Source organism: Ostrinia furnacalis, unplaced genomic scaffold (assembly GCF_004193835.3).
Source record: "Ostrinia furnacalis isolate ACB-3 unplaced genomic scaffold, ASM419383v2 OfSCF3557, whole genome shotgun sequence".
Classification (NCBI taxonomy): domain Eukaryota; kingdom Metazoa; phylum Arthropoda; class Insecta; order Lepidoptera; family Crambidae; genus Ostrinia; species Ostrinia furnacalis.
In genome coordinates this window covers 195,137-214,800 of record NW_021133796.1, presented here as the reverse complement: position 1 = coordinate 214,800, position 19,664 = coordinate 195,137, and the positions used below count along the sequence as shown (strand labels likewise).

At 36.9% G+C, this 19,664-nt stretch overlaps 1 protein-coding gene across 1 annotated transcript in view; it reads right to left on the bottom strand.

Annotated features, from left to right (window-relative positions):
- Positions 1 to 80: 80 nt before the first annotated feature.
- Sox21b (SRY-box transcription factor sox21b) overlaps positions 81 to 19,664 on the bottom strand; it is a 51,790-nt gene continuing 32,206 nt past the window's right edge. Inside the window, exons 4-5 of the mRNA XM_028311870.1 lie at positions 13,810 to 13,952; positions 81 to 1,736 (exon numbers count right to left, since the gene is read on the bottom strand). Coding sequence (XP_028167671.1) covers positions 1,287 to 1,736; positions 13,810 to 13,952 — 593 coding nt within the window. The 3' untranslated portion in view covers positions 81 to 1,286. The remainder of the gene's footprint in view (positions 1,737 to 13,809; positions 13,953 to 19,664) is intronic.

Sequence of the window (19,664 nt, the reverse complement as noted above, 5' to 3'; positions counted from 1 at the left end):
AAAGTTAGCTAGTGCAACTCAGCATAAGTTCGTTGTTAATAAAATAACCCCATTAGATTTTTAATTATTTATTTAGGCATAATATTTCAATTAAGTTCTAATAGTCTCATCATAACAATCGACTTCCCACAAATATGTTTCATTTACAAATTTTAATTAGCTTCATATAATTTACAATAAGGCCAATGGCCAAGCTCTACATGTCAACATCAATCGACATTAAAAAACATAAAATATGTATGACTTTCATACAAAAAATATTTTGTACACGAAGAAAAATGCTCACAAATATGTAGAATTTTAATACACCTTACATTTACAGGATAAAAAGCCTGAGTATTAAATTGAATCTTCCCACAAGATTAATAATCTCTGTCAATTTGAAAAAAAAAATGTAAAATATTTTTCTGTTATGGCAACACATAAATGCACTTTATGGCCGCCGCGTTCGTACGAACGTAAAAACGCCGCGTTTTAAAATTTGAAAAGACCCTAAAAGCAACATAAAATAAATAGTTATCTACGTTTATTATAATACAGTGGCACATCTCTTATTGTAGGTATTGAACACTTTTAAGAGACATGCCGGAATATTTACAGAAACACCTAATAATATAGAATAGTCGTTGTAATTTAATTTGGACTTTTTGTATAAATCCTATAACTGAACTTTGCTGTGAAAATTATGTAGAGCATAATCAATATGCAGTGAAACAAAAATAAATTAAATATATTAAATTAAATTATCTTGGCTGATTTAAAACAAAATGAAAGTGTAAAAAGCAGTTCTAATGCTGATAATATCATCTTTAATTTCAAAATGATAAAAGTCAGTGGAGGTGAAACCCTTTTCCCAGCAATGCTCAGTTACAATTTTACTCTAAAAATATTTATTAGATAGCTATTTACTATGTACACTTTACAAATATTGAAACGTTACCTACTTCTGTTTATAATATTTCTTAATCCTTAAAACTATAAAAAGGAAAATCAAAGAGGAACTTTGGAAAATCACGAAAGGTATCGTGAGTAGTAAAATAATCACTGATTATTAAAGCGAAAATAAAAACATAAATAAGATAATCAAAAACTAAACAATTTCTACTTAAACAATAAACGAAATCCGCATTGACGTAAGAATCAGCAACCTTAACCGCGTACATTAAACACTGATGCCAAGTTGGTTTATGCACAAAACGCTGCGTTTAAAAACCCGCTGATAGTTACACGAACACGAAAAACAACAATAAAAGTCAGTTTAACAACAACAACGCTTACGTGTCAGGTCAGAATATGACCGTTAGCGGCCTCCTGAATTCTGATCCTCCTTGCGCGGCTTGCGCATACTGTCCTGGGTACTGAGGCATTAAGATGCTTGGTGAGGATTGGTAGTACGGAAGAGAAGGCGAGGGGTTTGACCCTGAGGAGGAGCTGCCTTCAGGCCTGTCTTGGGTCTTTGTAGTCATGTCTGGTGACTCAGCCGGTGACCGCGGCGAGAGACTGGATGGTGCGGAGTTGACGGCTGAGCTGAGTCCGGCCATGGCTGCGGCGGAGGCTTCGGAGTACATCTTGCTGATGTCCATGGGGTAGGAGCGCTGCTGCTGCTGGTCCATGTACATGTACGCCTTGGACAGCGCTGCTGAGTCCAGGTACCCTCGGGAGGGGTCGTACATGCCGTAGCTCCTGTACTTCTCCGCTTCGATCGAGTATTTGGACATGTCCATTGATGAGCCAACCTGTAACAAAAGAAGGTTTGATGAATGTTTTCTATAATTCTAGTTAAAAAGACTTGAAAAGGGTGGAGGTTCTCAATTCGGTTGTATGTTTTTTAATCATTTCGGTTAACGTTTCGGTACTTGTGTTGTACCTCAATATCATGGTCTATATTAGGATTAGAAGACGCAGAAATTTCAAACATTTTATAAAGAGTGTTCAGCCATTGATATTAAAGTTTCGTCGTGGGTGTGAGAATACTAGTAAGGGGGCGTCCATAAATTACGTGAGACTTTTAGGGGGGGGAGGGGGTCAACGAAAACCTCACTAAATCTCACATGGGGGAGAGGGGGGGTCTCGGAAAATATCACGTAATTTTTCCCGCAAGAAATAGAGTAAAATTGCCAGAAAACTGGATTATTGAAGTAAAAAAAATGTTTTTTTTTATGATGATAATGACAATTTATTCTAAACCGTCTAATCAAATTAAACTAAAAATGCCTCCATCTGCATTTGTGAACACTAAAGATGCAGAATAAATGTCGAAATTAATAAAATTCGAAATTAAAAAAAAACGTCATCGGCATCGCTATTGCGTAAAAAATTGGCCAAGTGCGTGTCATGCCACGCGCAGTGTAGGGTTCCGTAGTTGTCTGTCGTTACCACAATATATTTCAGAAGCAAGCAATTACTTCATCTAAAGTCACTTTTCATATTTTCTTCTAAGGATTTTTTACTGGTCAAGAAATTGTATAATACATGAGTCAAATGACTATTACTCTTAAACTAAGTAATGTATCTTAACCGTTATAGTTTTCCTTGAAAAAATTAATCCCCACTTTACATGCAGGGGAGCCACATTAGAATTTTTTTTTTCAAAATTTTATTTTACCGTTTTGTCGGCGTGATTAATATACATACCACATATATATACTGTGTACATACCTTCACAAAATTACAGCTCCCCAGTGCCAATAGTTTCCAAGCGAAACCTCGGACAGACAGACAGACATATCGAAACTATAAGGGTTCCTTGTCAGGACTACGGAACCCTAAAAAATGACATTACATGTACGTATGAAAATATTATGCATTCGTACTAATTCGTAGTTAAAGTAACCAATACTCAAATTTGACAGATGTCAAATGACAAGTGGTTAAATAACGGAAAAAAATGTTTTTATAACAATGTTTAACTTTACTTTTAGTACATTTTTTAACTATTAGTTTACTTACATTTTATTAATATTTAACCATTAGTATCAAAATTTAACAATTAGCTATTTTAACTATGAATCAAAAAACTGGTCCAAGGTTGAAGCAATTGCTTGTCTTACTAAACGACGGGAAGCTACGGAACCCTGCACTGCGCATGGCACGACACTGGGTTACTGATTTTTTCATATAAATCTAATAGACTCGAAGCATAGACATTGCAAAATAGGCATTTTATTAAATATCACGTGAGATTAGGGGGGTGGGGGAGGGGGTCAGGCAAAATCTCACCAAATCTCACCAAGGGGGGCGGGGGGGTTGAAAAATGGCCAAAATTGTCTCACGTAATTTATGGACGCCCCCTAATACACTATTATTCGGTGCATTTGGTGTAATATTGTTTTATATCTAAATATGTATAACTCAAAGGTGACTGACTGACTGACTAATATAGTGATCTATCAACCGCACAGCCCAAACCACTGGACGGATCGGGCTGAAATATGGCATGCAGGTAGATGTTGTGACGTAGGCATCCGCTAAGAAAGAATTTTACAAATTCCACTCCTAAGGGAGTAAAACGAGATCCATGCGTACGAAGTCGCGGGCGGCCGCTGGTTGTTTTCTATAGCAGTAAGTAAACAACCAAATTAATTACATTGAAACGCGTTTAGTTTTTTTTTTTTTATGTGATAGGAGGCAAACGAGCAAACGGATCACCTGATGGTAAGTGATTACCGTCGCCCATAGACACCCGCAGACCCAGGGGCGTTACAGGTGTTTGTATTTACAGTAACGCAGATTAATCAACAATGATGCAACCTCGTAAAGCATTCAGATAATTCACAAATTAAATAATTCACTGAATATTTATTAACGTTTTCATTTCAATGGGATCTGGTTGAACTGCATTGTTCTAATGAGAAGCTTATGTAGTGGTGACAAGATTGAAAATGGTTTGTGTTGGTAAAAGCATAATGCTGCGTTTTACACGGACAAACACACAAATCAATCGTAACAAAGGACTCGGATAATGGCTCGAGTTTTAAATTTTTTAATGAAGTGAGCCCTATACAATATTCTGAGGAAAATATTACTCGATGCTGATACATACAGCCGCTAAGATTTTGGAAAAATACACGTTGGTAATGAAAATAACATTAACATTTCTAAGGATTTGATCTAAGAAAATCATAAAGCTTTTTAGTTAAAACGATTCGAAACGATAAAAGTTTCTTTCATTTAGTCAAATGACATCTAAGCTCAATTTTTCCATTATAGTTTTGGTAACTTTTTGCCCACCCAGTAGGCAGTAGGCAATCTTTTTAAAATGTATCAAGTAAATCTCACTCGCATTCAAAATATTCCATCGAAATCTATTCAAAAATCATAAATCGGTCGTAAACCATTTAGATTTGCTCGCCGTCCGCGCGGTGCGTGTGTAGTCTGCGCGCGCGCATAACGTACGGTCCGCTTTCAGAGCTAGCACGCTAAATCAGGATTAGCCGGACAAGATGACATCAACTATACGCTTTATTGCGGGCCCGCTTAGGGTTGCCAGGTGTCCGGCTTTAGCCGGACATGTTTGGCTTTTTAGGGACTTGTCCGGTCTGTCCGGATTTTGTTAGGCGTTTTATGTGGCTGCTGCGCCAGTCCAAACTCGAGCTATAGAATAATGTTCGTTCGAAGATGACCCACTCATGAGCTATGACGCTAATTGCTTTGCATCGTACGTTAGTTAAAAATGCATGTCCGGCTTTTAGGGTAAAATGTCCGGCCAAATGAAGCACAGAGTCCCTTTTGTGTTTTGGACATGGCAACCCTAGGCCCGCTCGTATTTTACGCCATCTAACTTATACGACAAAACGCCGTATGTCATATCGAAAGTTGTCTCTGGTGTGAGTGACCAATAAACGAATATTTACATCCGTGGCGGCGTGAATAAGGTTTACGTTTTGTTTGTAATGTGTTATAGGTGTCCTTTGAAACGTCTATTGTTGTTTATTTGTGATACCTATCATGTTAAGTAACTAACACAAACTGTTATGAATAACACTAGGTATTCTTGATTTGGATACTAAGGCTGAGTTGCACCACCTAACTTTAACAGTAACTATACCTGGCAATGAATGCCACTTGGCATTAAGTCCGCCACTGTACAGTTTTTTTTGCGAAATTATAAATAAATAAATAAATATAACGATAACCGCTGTGTTTTGTATGGAGTTTGACAGATTTCTGACGTTTGTTAAAGTTAAAGTAAGATGGTGTAACCCAGCCTAAGATCTACTACAGACACAAACATGAATATTTTGTAATGCATATTCACTGAAATTAATATCTAGTTTTTAAGGGCTTAATTTAATTTGAAAAAAAAATCGAACTGCCTAAAGATTTTTCCCAAAAAAAAATACAAAAAGAACTCCACTATTTTGACCTGCAACAACCACCGTGATGTAGGTAGATACCCCATTAGCGAACGTGCAACGCATGCACCTGATTTCACGGTGGATTACTATTCGATAAATCACCTACGGACATAATCGAACACTAAAATCACAATGCTTCGTTAAAGGCGTCAGTTCTGTGCGCGAAACGCCCAATCACTATTTTTAATACGGACCAAAACGGTCGCAGTGAACGTGTTAATACAAACCGTGAATGGTAGCTGATTATATTGTTTTCTTGGGTTTGGGGTCCGATCGGGACGTTAATCGAAAAACGATGGGCAATAATGTAAGCAACGAAAGGTGTGGTGGTTCCGTACTCTTAATTTGTGGTCCTATGGCTGAGATGATGATGATGATGATGATGATGAATTTGTGGTCAAGAAAATGATGCTCCTTGAAATTATAACCTTGGTATAAAAATTAGGGTTCTATTATGATGAGAGTCCTAATCAGTACTTTTCTCCAGTATTATGTTCATGAAGTTACTGATTTGATAATGCCCTATAATTGTAAAACCTATCTATTCTGACAAGAATGTTCTCACGCCTACAATATACTGCATTATAGCTGCATTTTGATATATGACAAATTTTCCTTCACGTCTTATTGTAAAATTATGGCCAAGAAAACTGGCATGAGGCTAAGTTGCACCACCTAACTTTAATAGTAACTATAACGATAACCGGTGTGTTTTGTATGGAGTTTGACATATCTGATGTTTGATAAAGTCCAAAGTAAGATGGTGCAACTCAACCTGAAATACAAACATTTGACCAAGAAAAGACCTTAATACGGTCACGTATATCACAATGGTTCTCTTTCCGTTGACCCCTAAAAATGCGTTTTCATCCGATAGTCGGGACTTCGGGAGTCTATTACGTGCACAATGCCTGATGGATCGGCGAGGGGACTGAAACCTAAACTTTCGTTCGGATTAATTAAATAAGATTTGCGATATACGATGATGGGTCCGATTCTGAGCTGGTTTTAGGCTAAAGCTAAGATCAGTGTCCACTATAGTCTATCCAATATAGCTTGATTAGAATGACAGCTGCCATCAAAAGTAACGACATAACTTTGTAGTAGCGATCAATGAGAGCTAAATATTGGCGGACAAGAAATAATTCACGTCTGACCTACAAACAATATTTTCGACGACAGTGCTTCCAATAAAAATGTTAATTTCGTGTAAATGCAGCGTTAAATTACACCAATAAGTAGTAATTCGAAATTATAAAAATCAAGCTAGAGTATTAACGACGTCTCTACAAGGTTATCTCGAGTTACAAAAATGTTAGTGTTGGGACATATCGACAAATGTCATATTAAATTAAAACTAATTTTTTAACATATTTAACAAATTTTTTTTCTAACTAATTTTTTAACATATTTAAGTCAAGTTATACGTTTTTCTAAATGTTCACTATTAAAAACCAAAAAACATTTCATTCTTAAATAATCAAACATCGGAAATCAATCACCGGTAATTTTTTGGGTATTCATAGCACCGTTGCTCTAGAAGAGATGCCCACCGCCCTCTAGCGAGAGGAAAAAACCACTGAAGAACACTGATGATAATGACTACGACTTAGGTTGTACACCCTTGACATGAATTTTAAATTTTACTGTCTTTAAATTTAAATCATAATTGTCATTTTTATGAATAAAGATATGAAGAAAAATTGGGTGCATATTTTTATATATTTTTTTCGAAAACTTATCGATACGTCTATGTGAACCGTACGAAACATACACAGCAGCACTAGTCACATTCGTTTGACAGCCGTCATTCTAATCAAGCTATATTGGATAGACTATAATGCTGGATTTCTATAAAAATTTCTATAAAGTATTCCAAATTATACGGATTTGGATTGTCAACTGTCAAATTTTAATATGTTTTTGTCCAAAATAACTGCGGTTTTTGATGTTTTTACATTTTTATATTGTTTATAAGACTATTTAAACAATATTAAAGTGTAAATGCATCGAACATTTTGGAAATATAATCTAAAACTGAATTCAATTTGACAGTTGTAATCCGGATTTGGACAAGGATCGATTATGGGAATCGGGCGTAAGTAAATAAACTAGACAGGAATGTTCAAATTCTTATTGTTTTTGGGGAGGAGGCCACTCTTGGGATGACACTTTGTAGGTTTGTTGTCGACACGACAAGAAGAAGGGGAGGAGGCTCATTAGAAATATAAGAGGTTATTATGGAAAACCAATAATATGCTTTAGAAAAGCTGTAAAGCATTTTACAAGGCCTTGCAAGACTTTTTGTTTCTTCTGAACATAATTTCATAATAAAAGAAACACAGGAGTTATTCAGTATACGAGTAATTACATGCAACTCACAAGACACTTTAATTAATTTAAATTAATACGACTTATTAATTCATTAAATTAAATTGAAATTCGATCTCTTACCATTGAGTCAGTAAAAAAAGAGACTTAAAATTACAGAATCGTGCCCCTGTATTCAATAACTCAATAATTGATTCGCAATTATATTTCGATGTTATTGTTATAACCTTTTCGAAATATCTTTTGTTTACTGAGCATTTGTAATATTTCTTTACCGTAATACAATGACAAGTGTGTCCAAATGGCCAATGGTTTTTGAGAAACTTTCAAACCTTTTTCAAGCATCTGTCAGATTGACAGCTGAATGTGAAGTGAAGAGTTAACTGTCAGAATTACGTACGCGCTGAAAACGTTTTGTAATGACTTTCTGAATGATAAATGAATGTTATTTGTGCTATAAACATGTATACTAAACACTCGATTGGCTTTTTTAAGTTTATAAAAGGTTAACCATTTAGAAGCGGTTATAAACTTGATGTGTATAGAATCATTAAAATTGGCGTCTATTTCTGACTAAAGATATTGATACCGTTATTTATTTCTATGCAGAAATTGATGATACAGTAGAAGCAATGAACATTTTATGGATATTAAGATTTTCTAAAATTATAAAAGCAACTTACGATACGCTACAGTAATAGTAGAAAGTGGCCATGTAATTGTGAAGTACATTATTAATAGTTGTAGTTAAAGTGATAGTTAACTGCTGGGCATGTAAGCATGTTTTAACTATGGTAGTTAAATAGGGAACTAAGTGCTTAAATTGTAGTTAAGGTAAAAAGCGCATTAATGGGAAATTTATAGCAAAATATAAAGATTTGAATTATAAAATGGTAATTAGTTTCGATTAAGCAAATACCGATACAAAAGAATACACTTTCATGTTATTTAAATAATAAATTACTACTACAACGGGACTATTTCTACCTCTCGTTCCCACCGCTGCAACTCCTGTGTAGCCAGGATCTACAGCTTGACCGCCATAAAACCCCAACCAAGGAAGGTCAAGTTTCAAATTCAAGGCCAAATTCCTACTACAAGATAGTAAGACTATTAAGTACCATAAAAACTAGGTCAAAATACTCGGTCACCCATCCAACGCGTAAAGTCAACATCATAGCTTGACTTCTTTTGCCCCAAGGTTTGCCCGCGTAATTACAAAATCTCTTCCTTCAAACTCCCTAACCGTTCAAATTAAAACACTACTTGACACACAAGTCGGAGGGCTCGCCCTCGATTTAAAACTCCCCTCTTTATTTGACGTTTAATCTCGTGGATGTGACGGAGACGCGCTAAACAGGGGATCTGAAGATCCGTTTATGGGTTATTTATTGGATTAGTCTTGGGATTGAGATTTGTGTGTTGATTTTGATTAAGTTGCTCTTGAGGATATGCCTTAAAGATGATTGTGCTTATGCAGCGATATTTTTTCAACAAAATCACACGTTAACAACGCATCGAGAAGTTATTTCGCTTTGAAATAAATATGCAGCCAAATAACTCATATTATTTATGTGACTATTCCCACCTCTCGTTCTCACAGCTGCAACTCCTGTGTAGCCAGGATCTACAGCTTGATCGCCAATAAAAGCCAGTGAAGGTCAAGTACTCAATTTGTCCCGAAGGATAGTTAAACTGTCATTGGAGCCACAACGAAATTAACATAACTCTTATTGCTCGGGAATACCCAGTTAAAATCAATGCAATATACAAAATAATATATCTAACTAACAGGACTAAAATAAACAAAGCATTCCCAACACCAGCTGCTACAAAAGCCATCTCACAGCGTTATTGGATCAAGGATTACGCTCCGCATTGACGTGCGTTGAAAGAAAAATAATTGCGGCATTAAAAAGTGCAATAACCGTGCCTCAAGGAGCTGCAAGACAGCTGACGGGGCTACAATCGGCTTATTAGCGACTACCGGGACTCGAGGACTCCTGAGGACCGGAGGACCGGAGCGTGAAATCCTCCAATTTATCCAATGCAAAATCTTGGGTGTTCATTCGGTAATTTAATTTCTTAACGACCCACACCTGTCTATTCAAAAATATCACAACTCATTCGCTGTCACGACATTCGATGTGACGTACCATCGCGTCGTTTTACGATATCGCGTTCTCGACCATGATAGGTATTCGATGTAGCAACTTTCGATCGCCTTAAGACTAGGCGCAGACCACCGATTTTTAGTTGGCCGATAGTTGCGCCCGATTTTAAATTGTTTGAAGAATCGGCCAAATCGAATCGGTGTAATGTGCGCACTTCCATACATGCCCATACTGATCAACTGTCCGACTAAACTATCGACCGACGAAAAATCGATGGTCTGTGCCTAGGATTTTAATCACTTAAAACAATTACTAAACCAAAAAACATACGTTGACGAACTCCGCGCGTCACCTTTATTTAAATTAATGGACACTGATTTAAACATATGACATAACAGTATTTGAAATTGAATTATGATATTAAAAATTAATGATCATGTTGTACAACAAATTAACGACATTAGCCTCGCTTGTTCAATCCCTCCCATTACTCGTCATGGCGAGGAAGGGAGCGATGGCAAACGGTTTCCAATGGGGTCTCCATGGTTTATTGATTTCAGGAAGTGTCCTACATTAACTTTGTGTGTGGGATTGTATTTCTGAAAGATCATGGTGGATTTGTTTTGTATCCAGCTCAAACAGTGTCCTTTTGGTTTTTTATAAATTAACTAAGGGTTGGTTGCACCATCTTACTTTAACTTTGACAAACGTCAAAAATCTGTCAAACTCCATACAAAAAGCACCTGTTATCATCATTCATAGTTACCGTTAAAGTTAGGTGGTGCAACTCAATCTAAGAGGTAGAAATGTGTCAAACAAAAGTTATTTTCATAAGCACAAAAAAAAATCCAAATAAAAATATTACAATTGCAGTTCTTAGAAAGACTCATCATAACATCAGTACTAATAAAAGTGAGTGAGTAGAACATTTATTAAAATCATCAAAAAATCGTAAAAAAAGGTTTTATTAAATACTACGTTTTAGTCAAGTGCCATTTTATTAGCAGGTTACGTGTATACTCGTATTTATCAGACAACGAAAATATAAATAAAACATAGAGTACCTACGCTATTCACACTAGCGGTGATTCGAGAGTAATAACTCTCCCGACTTTGTTATTATGAGATTTGTAACTGGCAACTACATAGAGTAATAGAGTATTTCGCACACCGTACAACACTCGTTTCTTACACGTGTTTTTCCCTGAGCTACCTTAATCTATTTCCTTGATCTTAATATAGAAATCCGTGTTTTTTTATAAAGCGCCACGATACTTTTTTTATTTAAGAAGAAAGATTATAACTTAGACTCGATTTTGAATGCATTACATTAATATTCTAGTCATAAGTGCCAAAATACTGATCAAAATTGAATAAATATTTTTGATTTGATTTGGAGTGACAAGGACTTTCTTACTATTATTGAGAAAAAAATAAAATTAATCAGAAAATCTTTCATTACTGTCCCAAATTTTCCGCAACCCCTGGCCGCCCTACCAGCCCCAGGCATTGTTTATACCCGGGCCGGTGAGTCGTCACAAAATGATTAGCAGGGGCTGGTCGGAGACACCAGTAATGGGAATCCAGCGCCATCTGTCGCGGAACATTATTGGTATTACTATGGTCAGGTGACAAGTGGGATTTTGATTAAGATCGTGGTGGAAGTGTGTTTTGGACGAATGCCGAAAGAGGGTTATGTTTTTTTTATGCTTAACAAGGCAGGTATTTGACCACAATCGCACCTGATGTTAAGTGGGATGCAGTCTAGAATGGTACATATCTGCCCTGTAAGTGCCTATTCACTCTCGCCTTGAACAGACCCGGATTATAGTCTTCGGGAAAGACAGCAGCAGGCAACGAATTCCAGTCCCTAGCTGTTCGAAAGTTTTTCGTAAGTCTGTTGCCTTAGCGAGTTTGTTTAATCTGGACGGTTTGACGGATTTCTATTTAGAGATTTTATATTTCTCTTAATTTGGGCACTGAACGGTAGAGTGCAGTTAATATACTGAAGCATTGACTGACTGTAACTACCTAAGTTGAAAAATAATTTTTTTCGTCATACGGTCATTATCACATTTCATCCTTTGTAAGTTGCCGACATTTTTTTATCAAATCTTTACCTTTCAATTTTCTTAAATTAACTAATTTAGCACTTTATTTTCCGGCTCGTTAACCCTCTGCCATATGGTGATTATTAAATTTTGAGAGTAACTAAGTATCAGGATCATGCGTAAGCATATTTAGCTAATAGCAAGTTCGGGTTAATTTCATAATAACCGTAACATTTTTTCATACTTTTCGCACTTTATTTTATGGTGCATTAAAAATTTCGCTTTCGCCACCCTGTATAAGACACGGCAATTATGAGGACATGATTATTAGATTCTTTTGAAATATTGAGTTTTAACGAAATTCTAATTTAGCAGTTCATGAAACGGTTATTATCAATTTCGGTGGCCCGCCTTCTCGCCACCTCGTGTTAATGCGTGATCGTTAATGAGGGTAGGTATATTTCTTAAGGCAGTGTGTCAGCACTTTTCAGGGTCTATTTTGCCAAAGTGAACAGCAGGTATATTCTGCACTAAGTTTGATTTTTAAATATCAATCAATAGATACCTACTAAGTAGGTTACAGGTATCAGAAATGAGGAGATCCGTAGGAGAACCAGAGTGACTGACATAGCCCGCAGAATCGCTAAAATCAAGTGCCAGTGGGCGGGGCACACAGCTCGAAGAGCTGATGGCCGCTGGGGCAGGAAAGTTCTTGAGTGGCGACCACGAGCTGGAAGACGTAGCGTGGGCAGGCCTCCCACTAGGTGGACCGACGATCTGGTGAAGGTCGCGGGAGGTACCTGGATGCAAGCGGCGCAGGACCGGTCTTTGTGGAAATCCTTGGGGGAGGCCTTTGTCCAGCAGTGGACGTCTTTCGGCTGAAACGAACGAGGTTACTAGATAATTAGGTACCAGTTAGTTTATCTTAAACTCAGTTCTACGAAATCAGCAAAAGATTAACTTAACCAGTAATAAGCTCCACTACAAATGAACTTAATTGCACGAAGAAAATCTATAATCTTTCTATATCTTCTCTATCAGTACGGCAACTCTACACTGCATTAAATTCCTGTTAGTTATCAGCTAATGAAACGCATCTCGCACGAACCTCCCAATTTCACAGCCTAAACGGATCAACCCTTAAACGCCGTGGAATTTCACGCCACTTCCTCGATACTTGACGAAATCATTTAGTGCTGTCTTACCCTTAAACGAGGGTTGGAAGTTAAGTTAGTCAGTTACGGTACTACGCTATACGTTATTTTACAAAGAAACTTTCAAACCTTCTTGTATCCTGTTTGTGCATCGGTACTGGTCTCATCTCTTCTCGTCACAATCTACGTAGCTATACAGTGTGAGTCTTGATTAAGTGCACATATGAAAATTGGTAAAACTAGACCCATTTTTATTGAAGATTGAAGGACAACAAATATCTGAGATTTTTGTCATTTTTCCATCGATAAAAATAGGTCTAGTTTCACCTATTTTCATATGTGCACTTCATCAAGACTCACCCTGTATAAATATGCTAATGCTACGTACTTATAGCTTTACTCTTGACTGTATAATTATAAGCCTTTGTGTCCCAACGAAGGCTACGAAAAGGAAGATAGAGGTCGCTAAGGTATGGTTGGAAACAATATAATTTCGTTAAAAACTAAGACTTTTAAAAACAAAACTCATTTGATGACGATGAAAATGAAGAGGGTCGCTCTCCTACAGTGGAGAATAAATGATCTGCTAGTGATGATGATGATGAAATTAGACAGCGTAGTAATCCTGCAGTAGGGACTAAATCATCTGTTGATGTTGATATCTTTTTTTTTCTTTTTCTATCTTACCTGGGTTTAGAGGAGAATAAAATATGTGATGTATACAGACTGTGAATGTCTTAAATGTGTATTGCTGTTGGTGTACCTTTATCAATAAATAAATAAATGACCTGATAATTCTTACCTGAGCGTTAGGCGTCAGCGCAGCAGAGATGGCGTTCTGCTGGGCAGCTGCAGCGGCGGCGGCGGCCATGCTGGCTCCAAGCGGCCCATACGCCGCTCCGTAGTAGCCGCCCATGGCTTGCCCCATGCCACCTCCTGCCATGCCTGGTGAAAAAAAAGAATGGTAAATCGTTTATCAAAAACAAGTTTGATGGTACATAAAATAACCCTCCTCGGCCGGCCATGGCGAAAGAAGATCACTAAGGCTGAGTTGCACCACCTATCTTTGACCGTAACTTTGACAATAACCGGTGTTTTTTGTATGAAATTTGACAGATTTTTGACGTTTGTCAAAGTTAAAGTAAGATGGTGCAACCCAGCTTAAGTCTCGATCGATCGTCACATGCCTCGTCACATCGATCGTCAAAGAAAAACACACAAAAAGAGCAATATGGAAACTGGCACCTACTGGCGTCAGGTACAGTCAGCGCCAAACAGTTCGTGACACCCAAAGTGGCAAAAAGTTGATAACACAACCTTATTCCAATTACTGACAACAAATCCATGTTACGAAAAAAGACTTAATGCACCTACTAATTTCTTAATTATTTAAACTAGTCGACATAAAAATATTTGTTTTATTGTACTAGTAGACCAAAAAAATTAAACTTAAACATACAAGCGAGATTAATTAAATTTTCTTCAAAAATTAATGATTTTTTTAAGCAACTTCGAAAAATTACTGTTATTGCGTGCGCATTGATTTACATCTTTTATAGTGCATTTAAGAATTTTACGAGTTTCAAAGGTCATATTAGTGAATAGTAAAACAGATCATAATCACATAAAATTAAAATCATTAGGTAACATGTTGCGCGACCTTTCGTATTTTATTTTTAAGTTACTGGCCATAAAAAAATAACTCAGATAATCTCACCGCGTTCCAAATTCGAAATAGTTCCCGCCGGAATCCGAAGTGTTAATTCACACCTCAGTCCGCAAGTGGCCTGTGTATGGACAGAGGTCTATTGAGCCAACAACAACTCTCATAATGGCGCGCCGGGAACCCGGGATTTGAGCACCAATTAATTATTTCATTGTGCCATGAATAATCTGCCGGCCCTCGAGTAATATTAACTAACGGTCAGTTCCTTAGAGGTGTTTATTAAATCGCCCTTACCCCGGGTTAGTTCATTTGTTTTCAGTTACGAATCGGATTATTCCGAGCTCGTCATCTGTTTTGATTTCAAATGAGATTTTGAAACCCTTAGCGTTCGAATTGATCATTAACGTCTAATAAAATATCAACAAATATTTAAATAAAGAACCTTTTGATCGAATTAGGATGTCATCGCAATTCAAGGACCCGTTTAGCATTATGAGCAAATCGAAATCGTCCACTCGATGTCTTGTCGTGTGAAATACACGCAATTTGAATTTACATAAAAATATAGGAGAAACCCTTATTCTGACGTCGATCGCATCTACAATATATTGTAGACAGCACTTTTAATTTTCAGTCGGATGACGACGCCATTGGGGAGCGTCTGTCCTATTAAGCGAGTAATAAGGTCCGTTGTTGGTTGGCAATTTATTTTTCGTCAACACCAAGTAGCTCGCTTATTCAAAGGGATGTTCGAGAATTTTTATTATGTTTATAATTAAATTCGCTGTCATCTCTGGTGGGTATTTTCCGATGTCTCTGTCTGGTATTGGCGTGAAAACGATGGAAATTTCACTTTGGGAGTTGTTCAAGAGATTTTTTTTAATTTAATAAAATATAGAGCGAATATTTTTGATGGGCGCGATTTTGGATTTGAATAGACTGACCTACATCGGGGTTTGACAGGATTAATGAAAAATCACAATACTAATCAAAATAGTACTAGAAATAAAAGTACTTCACATTATCCAAGATATATCTTCACCATATCCCGCACTTTCATTAATCAAAGCTTACAAAACCTTTTGCAGTTGAATGAAATGCTCCAACCTTGCCATATTTCGCCAGGTACGGTCGTGGGGAGCTCATCATTTTTCTAATCTGGCCAACAATATTCCGCATTGAATTGCACCGACTGTCCGGCACAAAGCCGGCTTCCCGACATAATACTAATACATATACATAGTTCCCAGTTCCCGTCATTGTGTAAAAAGGTCGGACACAGGGCGCAAATGGGAAATTTGGGTTTCCTTTTCAATACGTCCGCGGGTACATTTGAATGCGTTAAATTTCCCGGAAAATTCCCATTTTCCGAACCGTTAGCTGTTTTAGATTCGGCTTATGGATGATCTGATGTTCTCTGTTTCATTTGTTACAACTCAGTACTTGGAGGTCGTTCGATTACCAGATGGGACAGCCAGAAATTGAAAAACTATTTGAGAATGTTCCAAGGTTGCATACGACAATTCAATTTACTTTCTTCATTTAATGCTGAGATAATGTACTTTTACAAAGCATTACGAATTATCTTTTTCATTGATAATTCCTACTCATGTAGGTACCTATTACAATTATTTTTTATTCATCAAACTTCGAATTGACATTCCAATTTTGCATTCCTTCTTCTTCTTCTTTTATTTTGGCGACGGCTTGGTTTTGAGAACCATGATTTCGCCAATGTCAATTTTGCATTCCAAATACGTTCCAAAGTTCCATAACCGCGATCGTCTCACGCATCCTTACAACTGAAACTTGAACAAAGCGTGACTTTTAAGAGTCCTCGCTTGGATCTACGGTTTCGTAGTAAATTAAACCCTTTAAGGTTATAATTGAGTTTTTGTTACGTTCGTGTCGGCCATGCCCTTTGATCTAAGGCTTCTGGACACGGAGGGTGCAAGCCTTTCGTCAATGGTGCCAGTTGATTAACTGTTAAGTTATTACGATTCGAAATTAGTATCGATAACAGAATTGAAATTTCAATTTTCAATTTGATCGCCGTAATTGAATCGTGGAAAATAATAACATTCTGTCGACATCTTAACGAAGGGATTTGCAAGTTGTTTCGATTCGTAACGGATTTTCGGTGTAGGCTTTTACGTTTATCATATTAATTTCTGCGTTGTTTTAGTTTGAACGTTATATTAAGAGTTAATACCAAAACCAGTAATGTAATTCAAGTAAAAATGCGATGAAGGTTAACAATAAAATGTGCATTGTGATATTAAGCTGGCGTCAATACAAGCCTTGTTTAATTCGGTGCTCGATTGTTGTGATTGTTGGAACAATTAAAATAACTAAAAAACATCGGCCAGTTTCACAAAGCTGCAATTCTCAGAGCATTTACCGGCGAATTACCCGAATTGAGGTAAAACGATTAAAACAACCGCCGAAAACAGTTGGCCATAATGGCGTTTTTACGTTACTGCCCGGGAACGTAATCTGCGAAGCGCCCGCGATTCTCCACGCCGGCACCGAATCCCAACAAATGACAAGCGAGAATTTTCGCAGTTTCATAGTGCGTTGCACCCCTGGGCACGTGTAGGGCTGCCAATTAGTACATGTAGATCGACAGTGAAGTATCAATATCTCTTAAAATACAAACTGTCCAAAAATGTAGAGCGTGGACGTCAGTTATCTGCGTTGGTTTCAGCCAAATGACGTCCACTGCTGGACAAAGGCCTCACATAAAGGTCAGTTAGCTTACGTTACTTGAAATCATTTAAACAACGTGCGTATTATGCGAGTAGGACAATAATGACTGAAGTTTTTCCATGTAAGTAAGTATTAGCCAATAGTCTCAAATCTACTCACCGTAAGTAAGAGTATTGATATGGATGGACTGATTAATTGAAAATTGATTACAAGTTTACAATGATCTTTGTACACCAAAGCAAATCCTACACGACAAATCTGAATGAAAACATTAGAAAAGCACATGCTTATAATTTTTAGAAAATTTTGTAGACCAAGCCGCAGGTACCTAGGTATTAACTAACATGATAAGCTTCTAAGCTAGTAAAGTTAAGGAAATCAACACCAAAAAAAAAACACAGTACCAATTTTTATTGGTTAAGAACGATGGCAACCCTAGCACAGACGTACCTAACAAACCGTGGTTAAATTGATAGATTAGTTACACTTTTCGCAAATCATGCAAGACCATGTTTATATTGAGCGATTTTATTGGACTCCGGAATTCGTTTAATATGAAAAATCCGTGCTTTTTATCATTAAATCGAACATATTGTCCATTAAAAGTTTTAAAATAATATTTCAATGTCGTAAAGATGACGCAGATCGTCTGAAGTCATGAAGTCTGACACCAGGGATTGGTAACCTTCGGTAATTGCAGCCCACATCATAGTCAGAAGAAATATTTCAAGTTATTTACTCGTAAAAAGAAAAGTAAAAATTAATGTACTGAATTTAAATCGCCAGTATCTATACACATATATCAGGTGAAATACAGGCCAAGAGCTTCCTCGTTGTGGATAAAAAAGAACTATCTATTCTATCAATAATAATATTGACAAAGATTTTTTAGGTTGTTCCAAAAACATACTTAGATGACGTATCATTTCCCAAAACCATAAACAAAAACGTCCGCACGTCCGTTCTCTCGAGCGTCGTACGTTCAACTGTCATGTAAATGACGTCACGTGACCGGAAGCAGTTTGGTGGGGGGACTCCCGGCAGCGCACGCGATTGGTCACTTCCGTTCGGTAACAAACTGCTGGTACATAATATGGTAATCATGATGAGGCAATTTATTGGATTATTGTTAGCATATTGTATGGATTAGCCGAGGGTGTTTTGGATTAGTGGCAAGAATTAGCATGTTTTTCTTTTTTCTTATTTTGCTAACCCATGGGTAGAAATTCTAGTACATTATTCGATTTATACATCTAACATTCGACCTTAAGGCGGCTTAAGGCGCTGTGTAAATTATCTCAGATATATGTTTTTTGTGTCAGAGAATCTCCCTGGGGCTTTGGTGGAGGGAATTTACATAACATAGATGCCTATGTCCATTTTTAATTATGTAATGTATTATACGTAGTCAAAAGCACGCCAGATAACTTTTTGTGGCATCATAAGTACCTACCACATTATATTACAATACAACTACATAAGATGAAACACACTAGTCAAAGGATTATCGAATCGAATAACCTTACACATAAAACAAAATTACAAAACCAGTTTCTTATACTCGTATTTACTAATCTATACTAATATTATAAAGCTGAAGAGTTTGTTTGTTTGTTTGTTTACTCGAACGCGCTAATCTCCGGAACTACTGGTCCGATTTGAAAAATTCTTTCAGCGTTAGATAGCCCATTTATCGAGGAAGGCTATAGGCTATACAACATCACGCTACGATCAATAGGGGCAGAGCAATAATGAAAAATGTTGCGAAAACGGGTTTTAACGCGTACGAAGTCGCGGGCAGAGCTAGTTACCAATATAGAGTAGGTACAACATATATGTATTTCAGCAGCCAATTAATTGTACCTGATTACACAATTCCAAGTTCAACCTGTGTAGCAGACATCTTGAATAAACACAAGCTAATAATGGCCCATTCTGCGTCAATTAGCATTATTAATATTCGAACAACAATATACGAAGACTATATTGAAAAGGCAACACACGTAAATTGTCCCGAAGCGGCCATTGTTTCACAAACTATGTATATGTATTTGTATGACAAGCAATAGTTTGGTAAGAGGTATTGAAACAAGAGTGGATATTGCAAAATAATAACCTAATTATTGTATTGTACAATACCTGTGTGTTCAACTTTGTTTGCGTTGGACGTACCAGTTGATCAAATAAAGCAGGGAATAATGCTTGTCACAAATTATACTTTATTGTCAACGGACGCGTATGTATGTATATTAGTTTATTTTATTGTATTTGTCATGCAAATG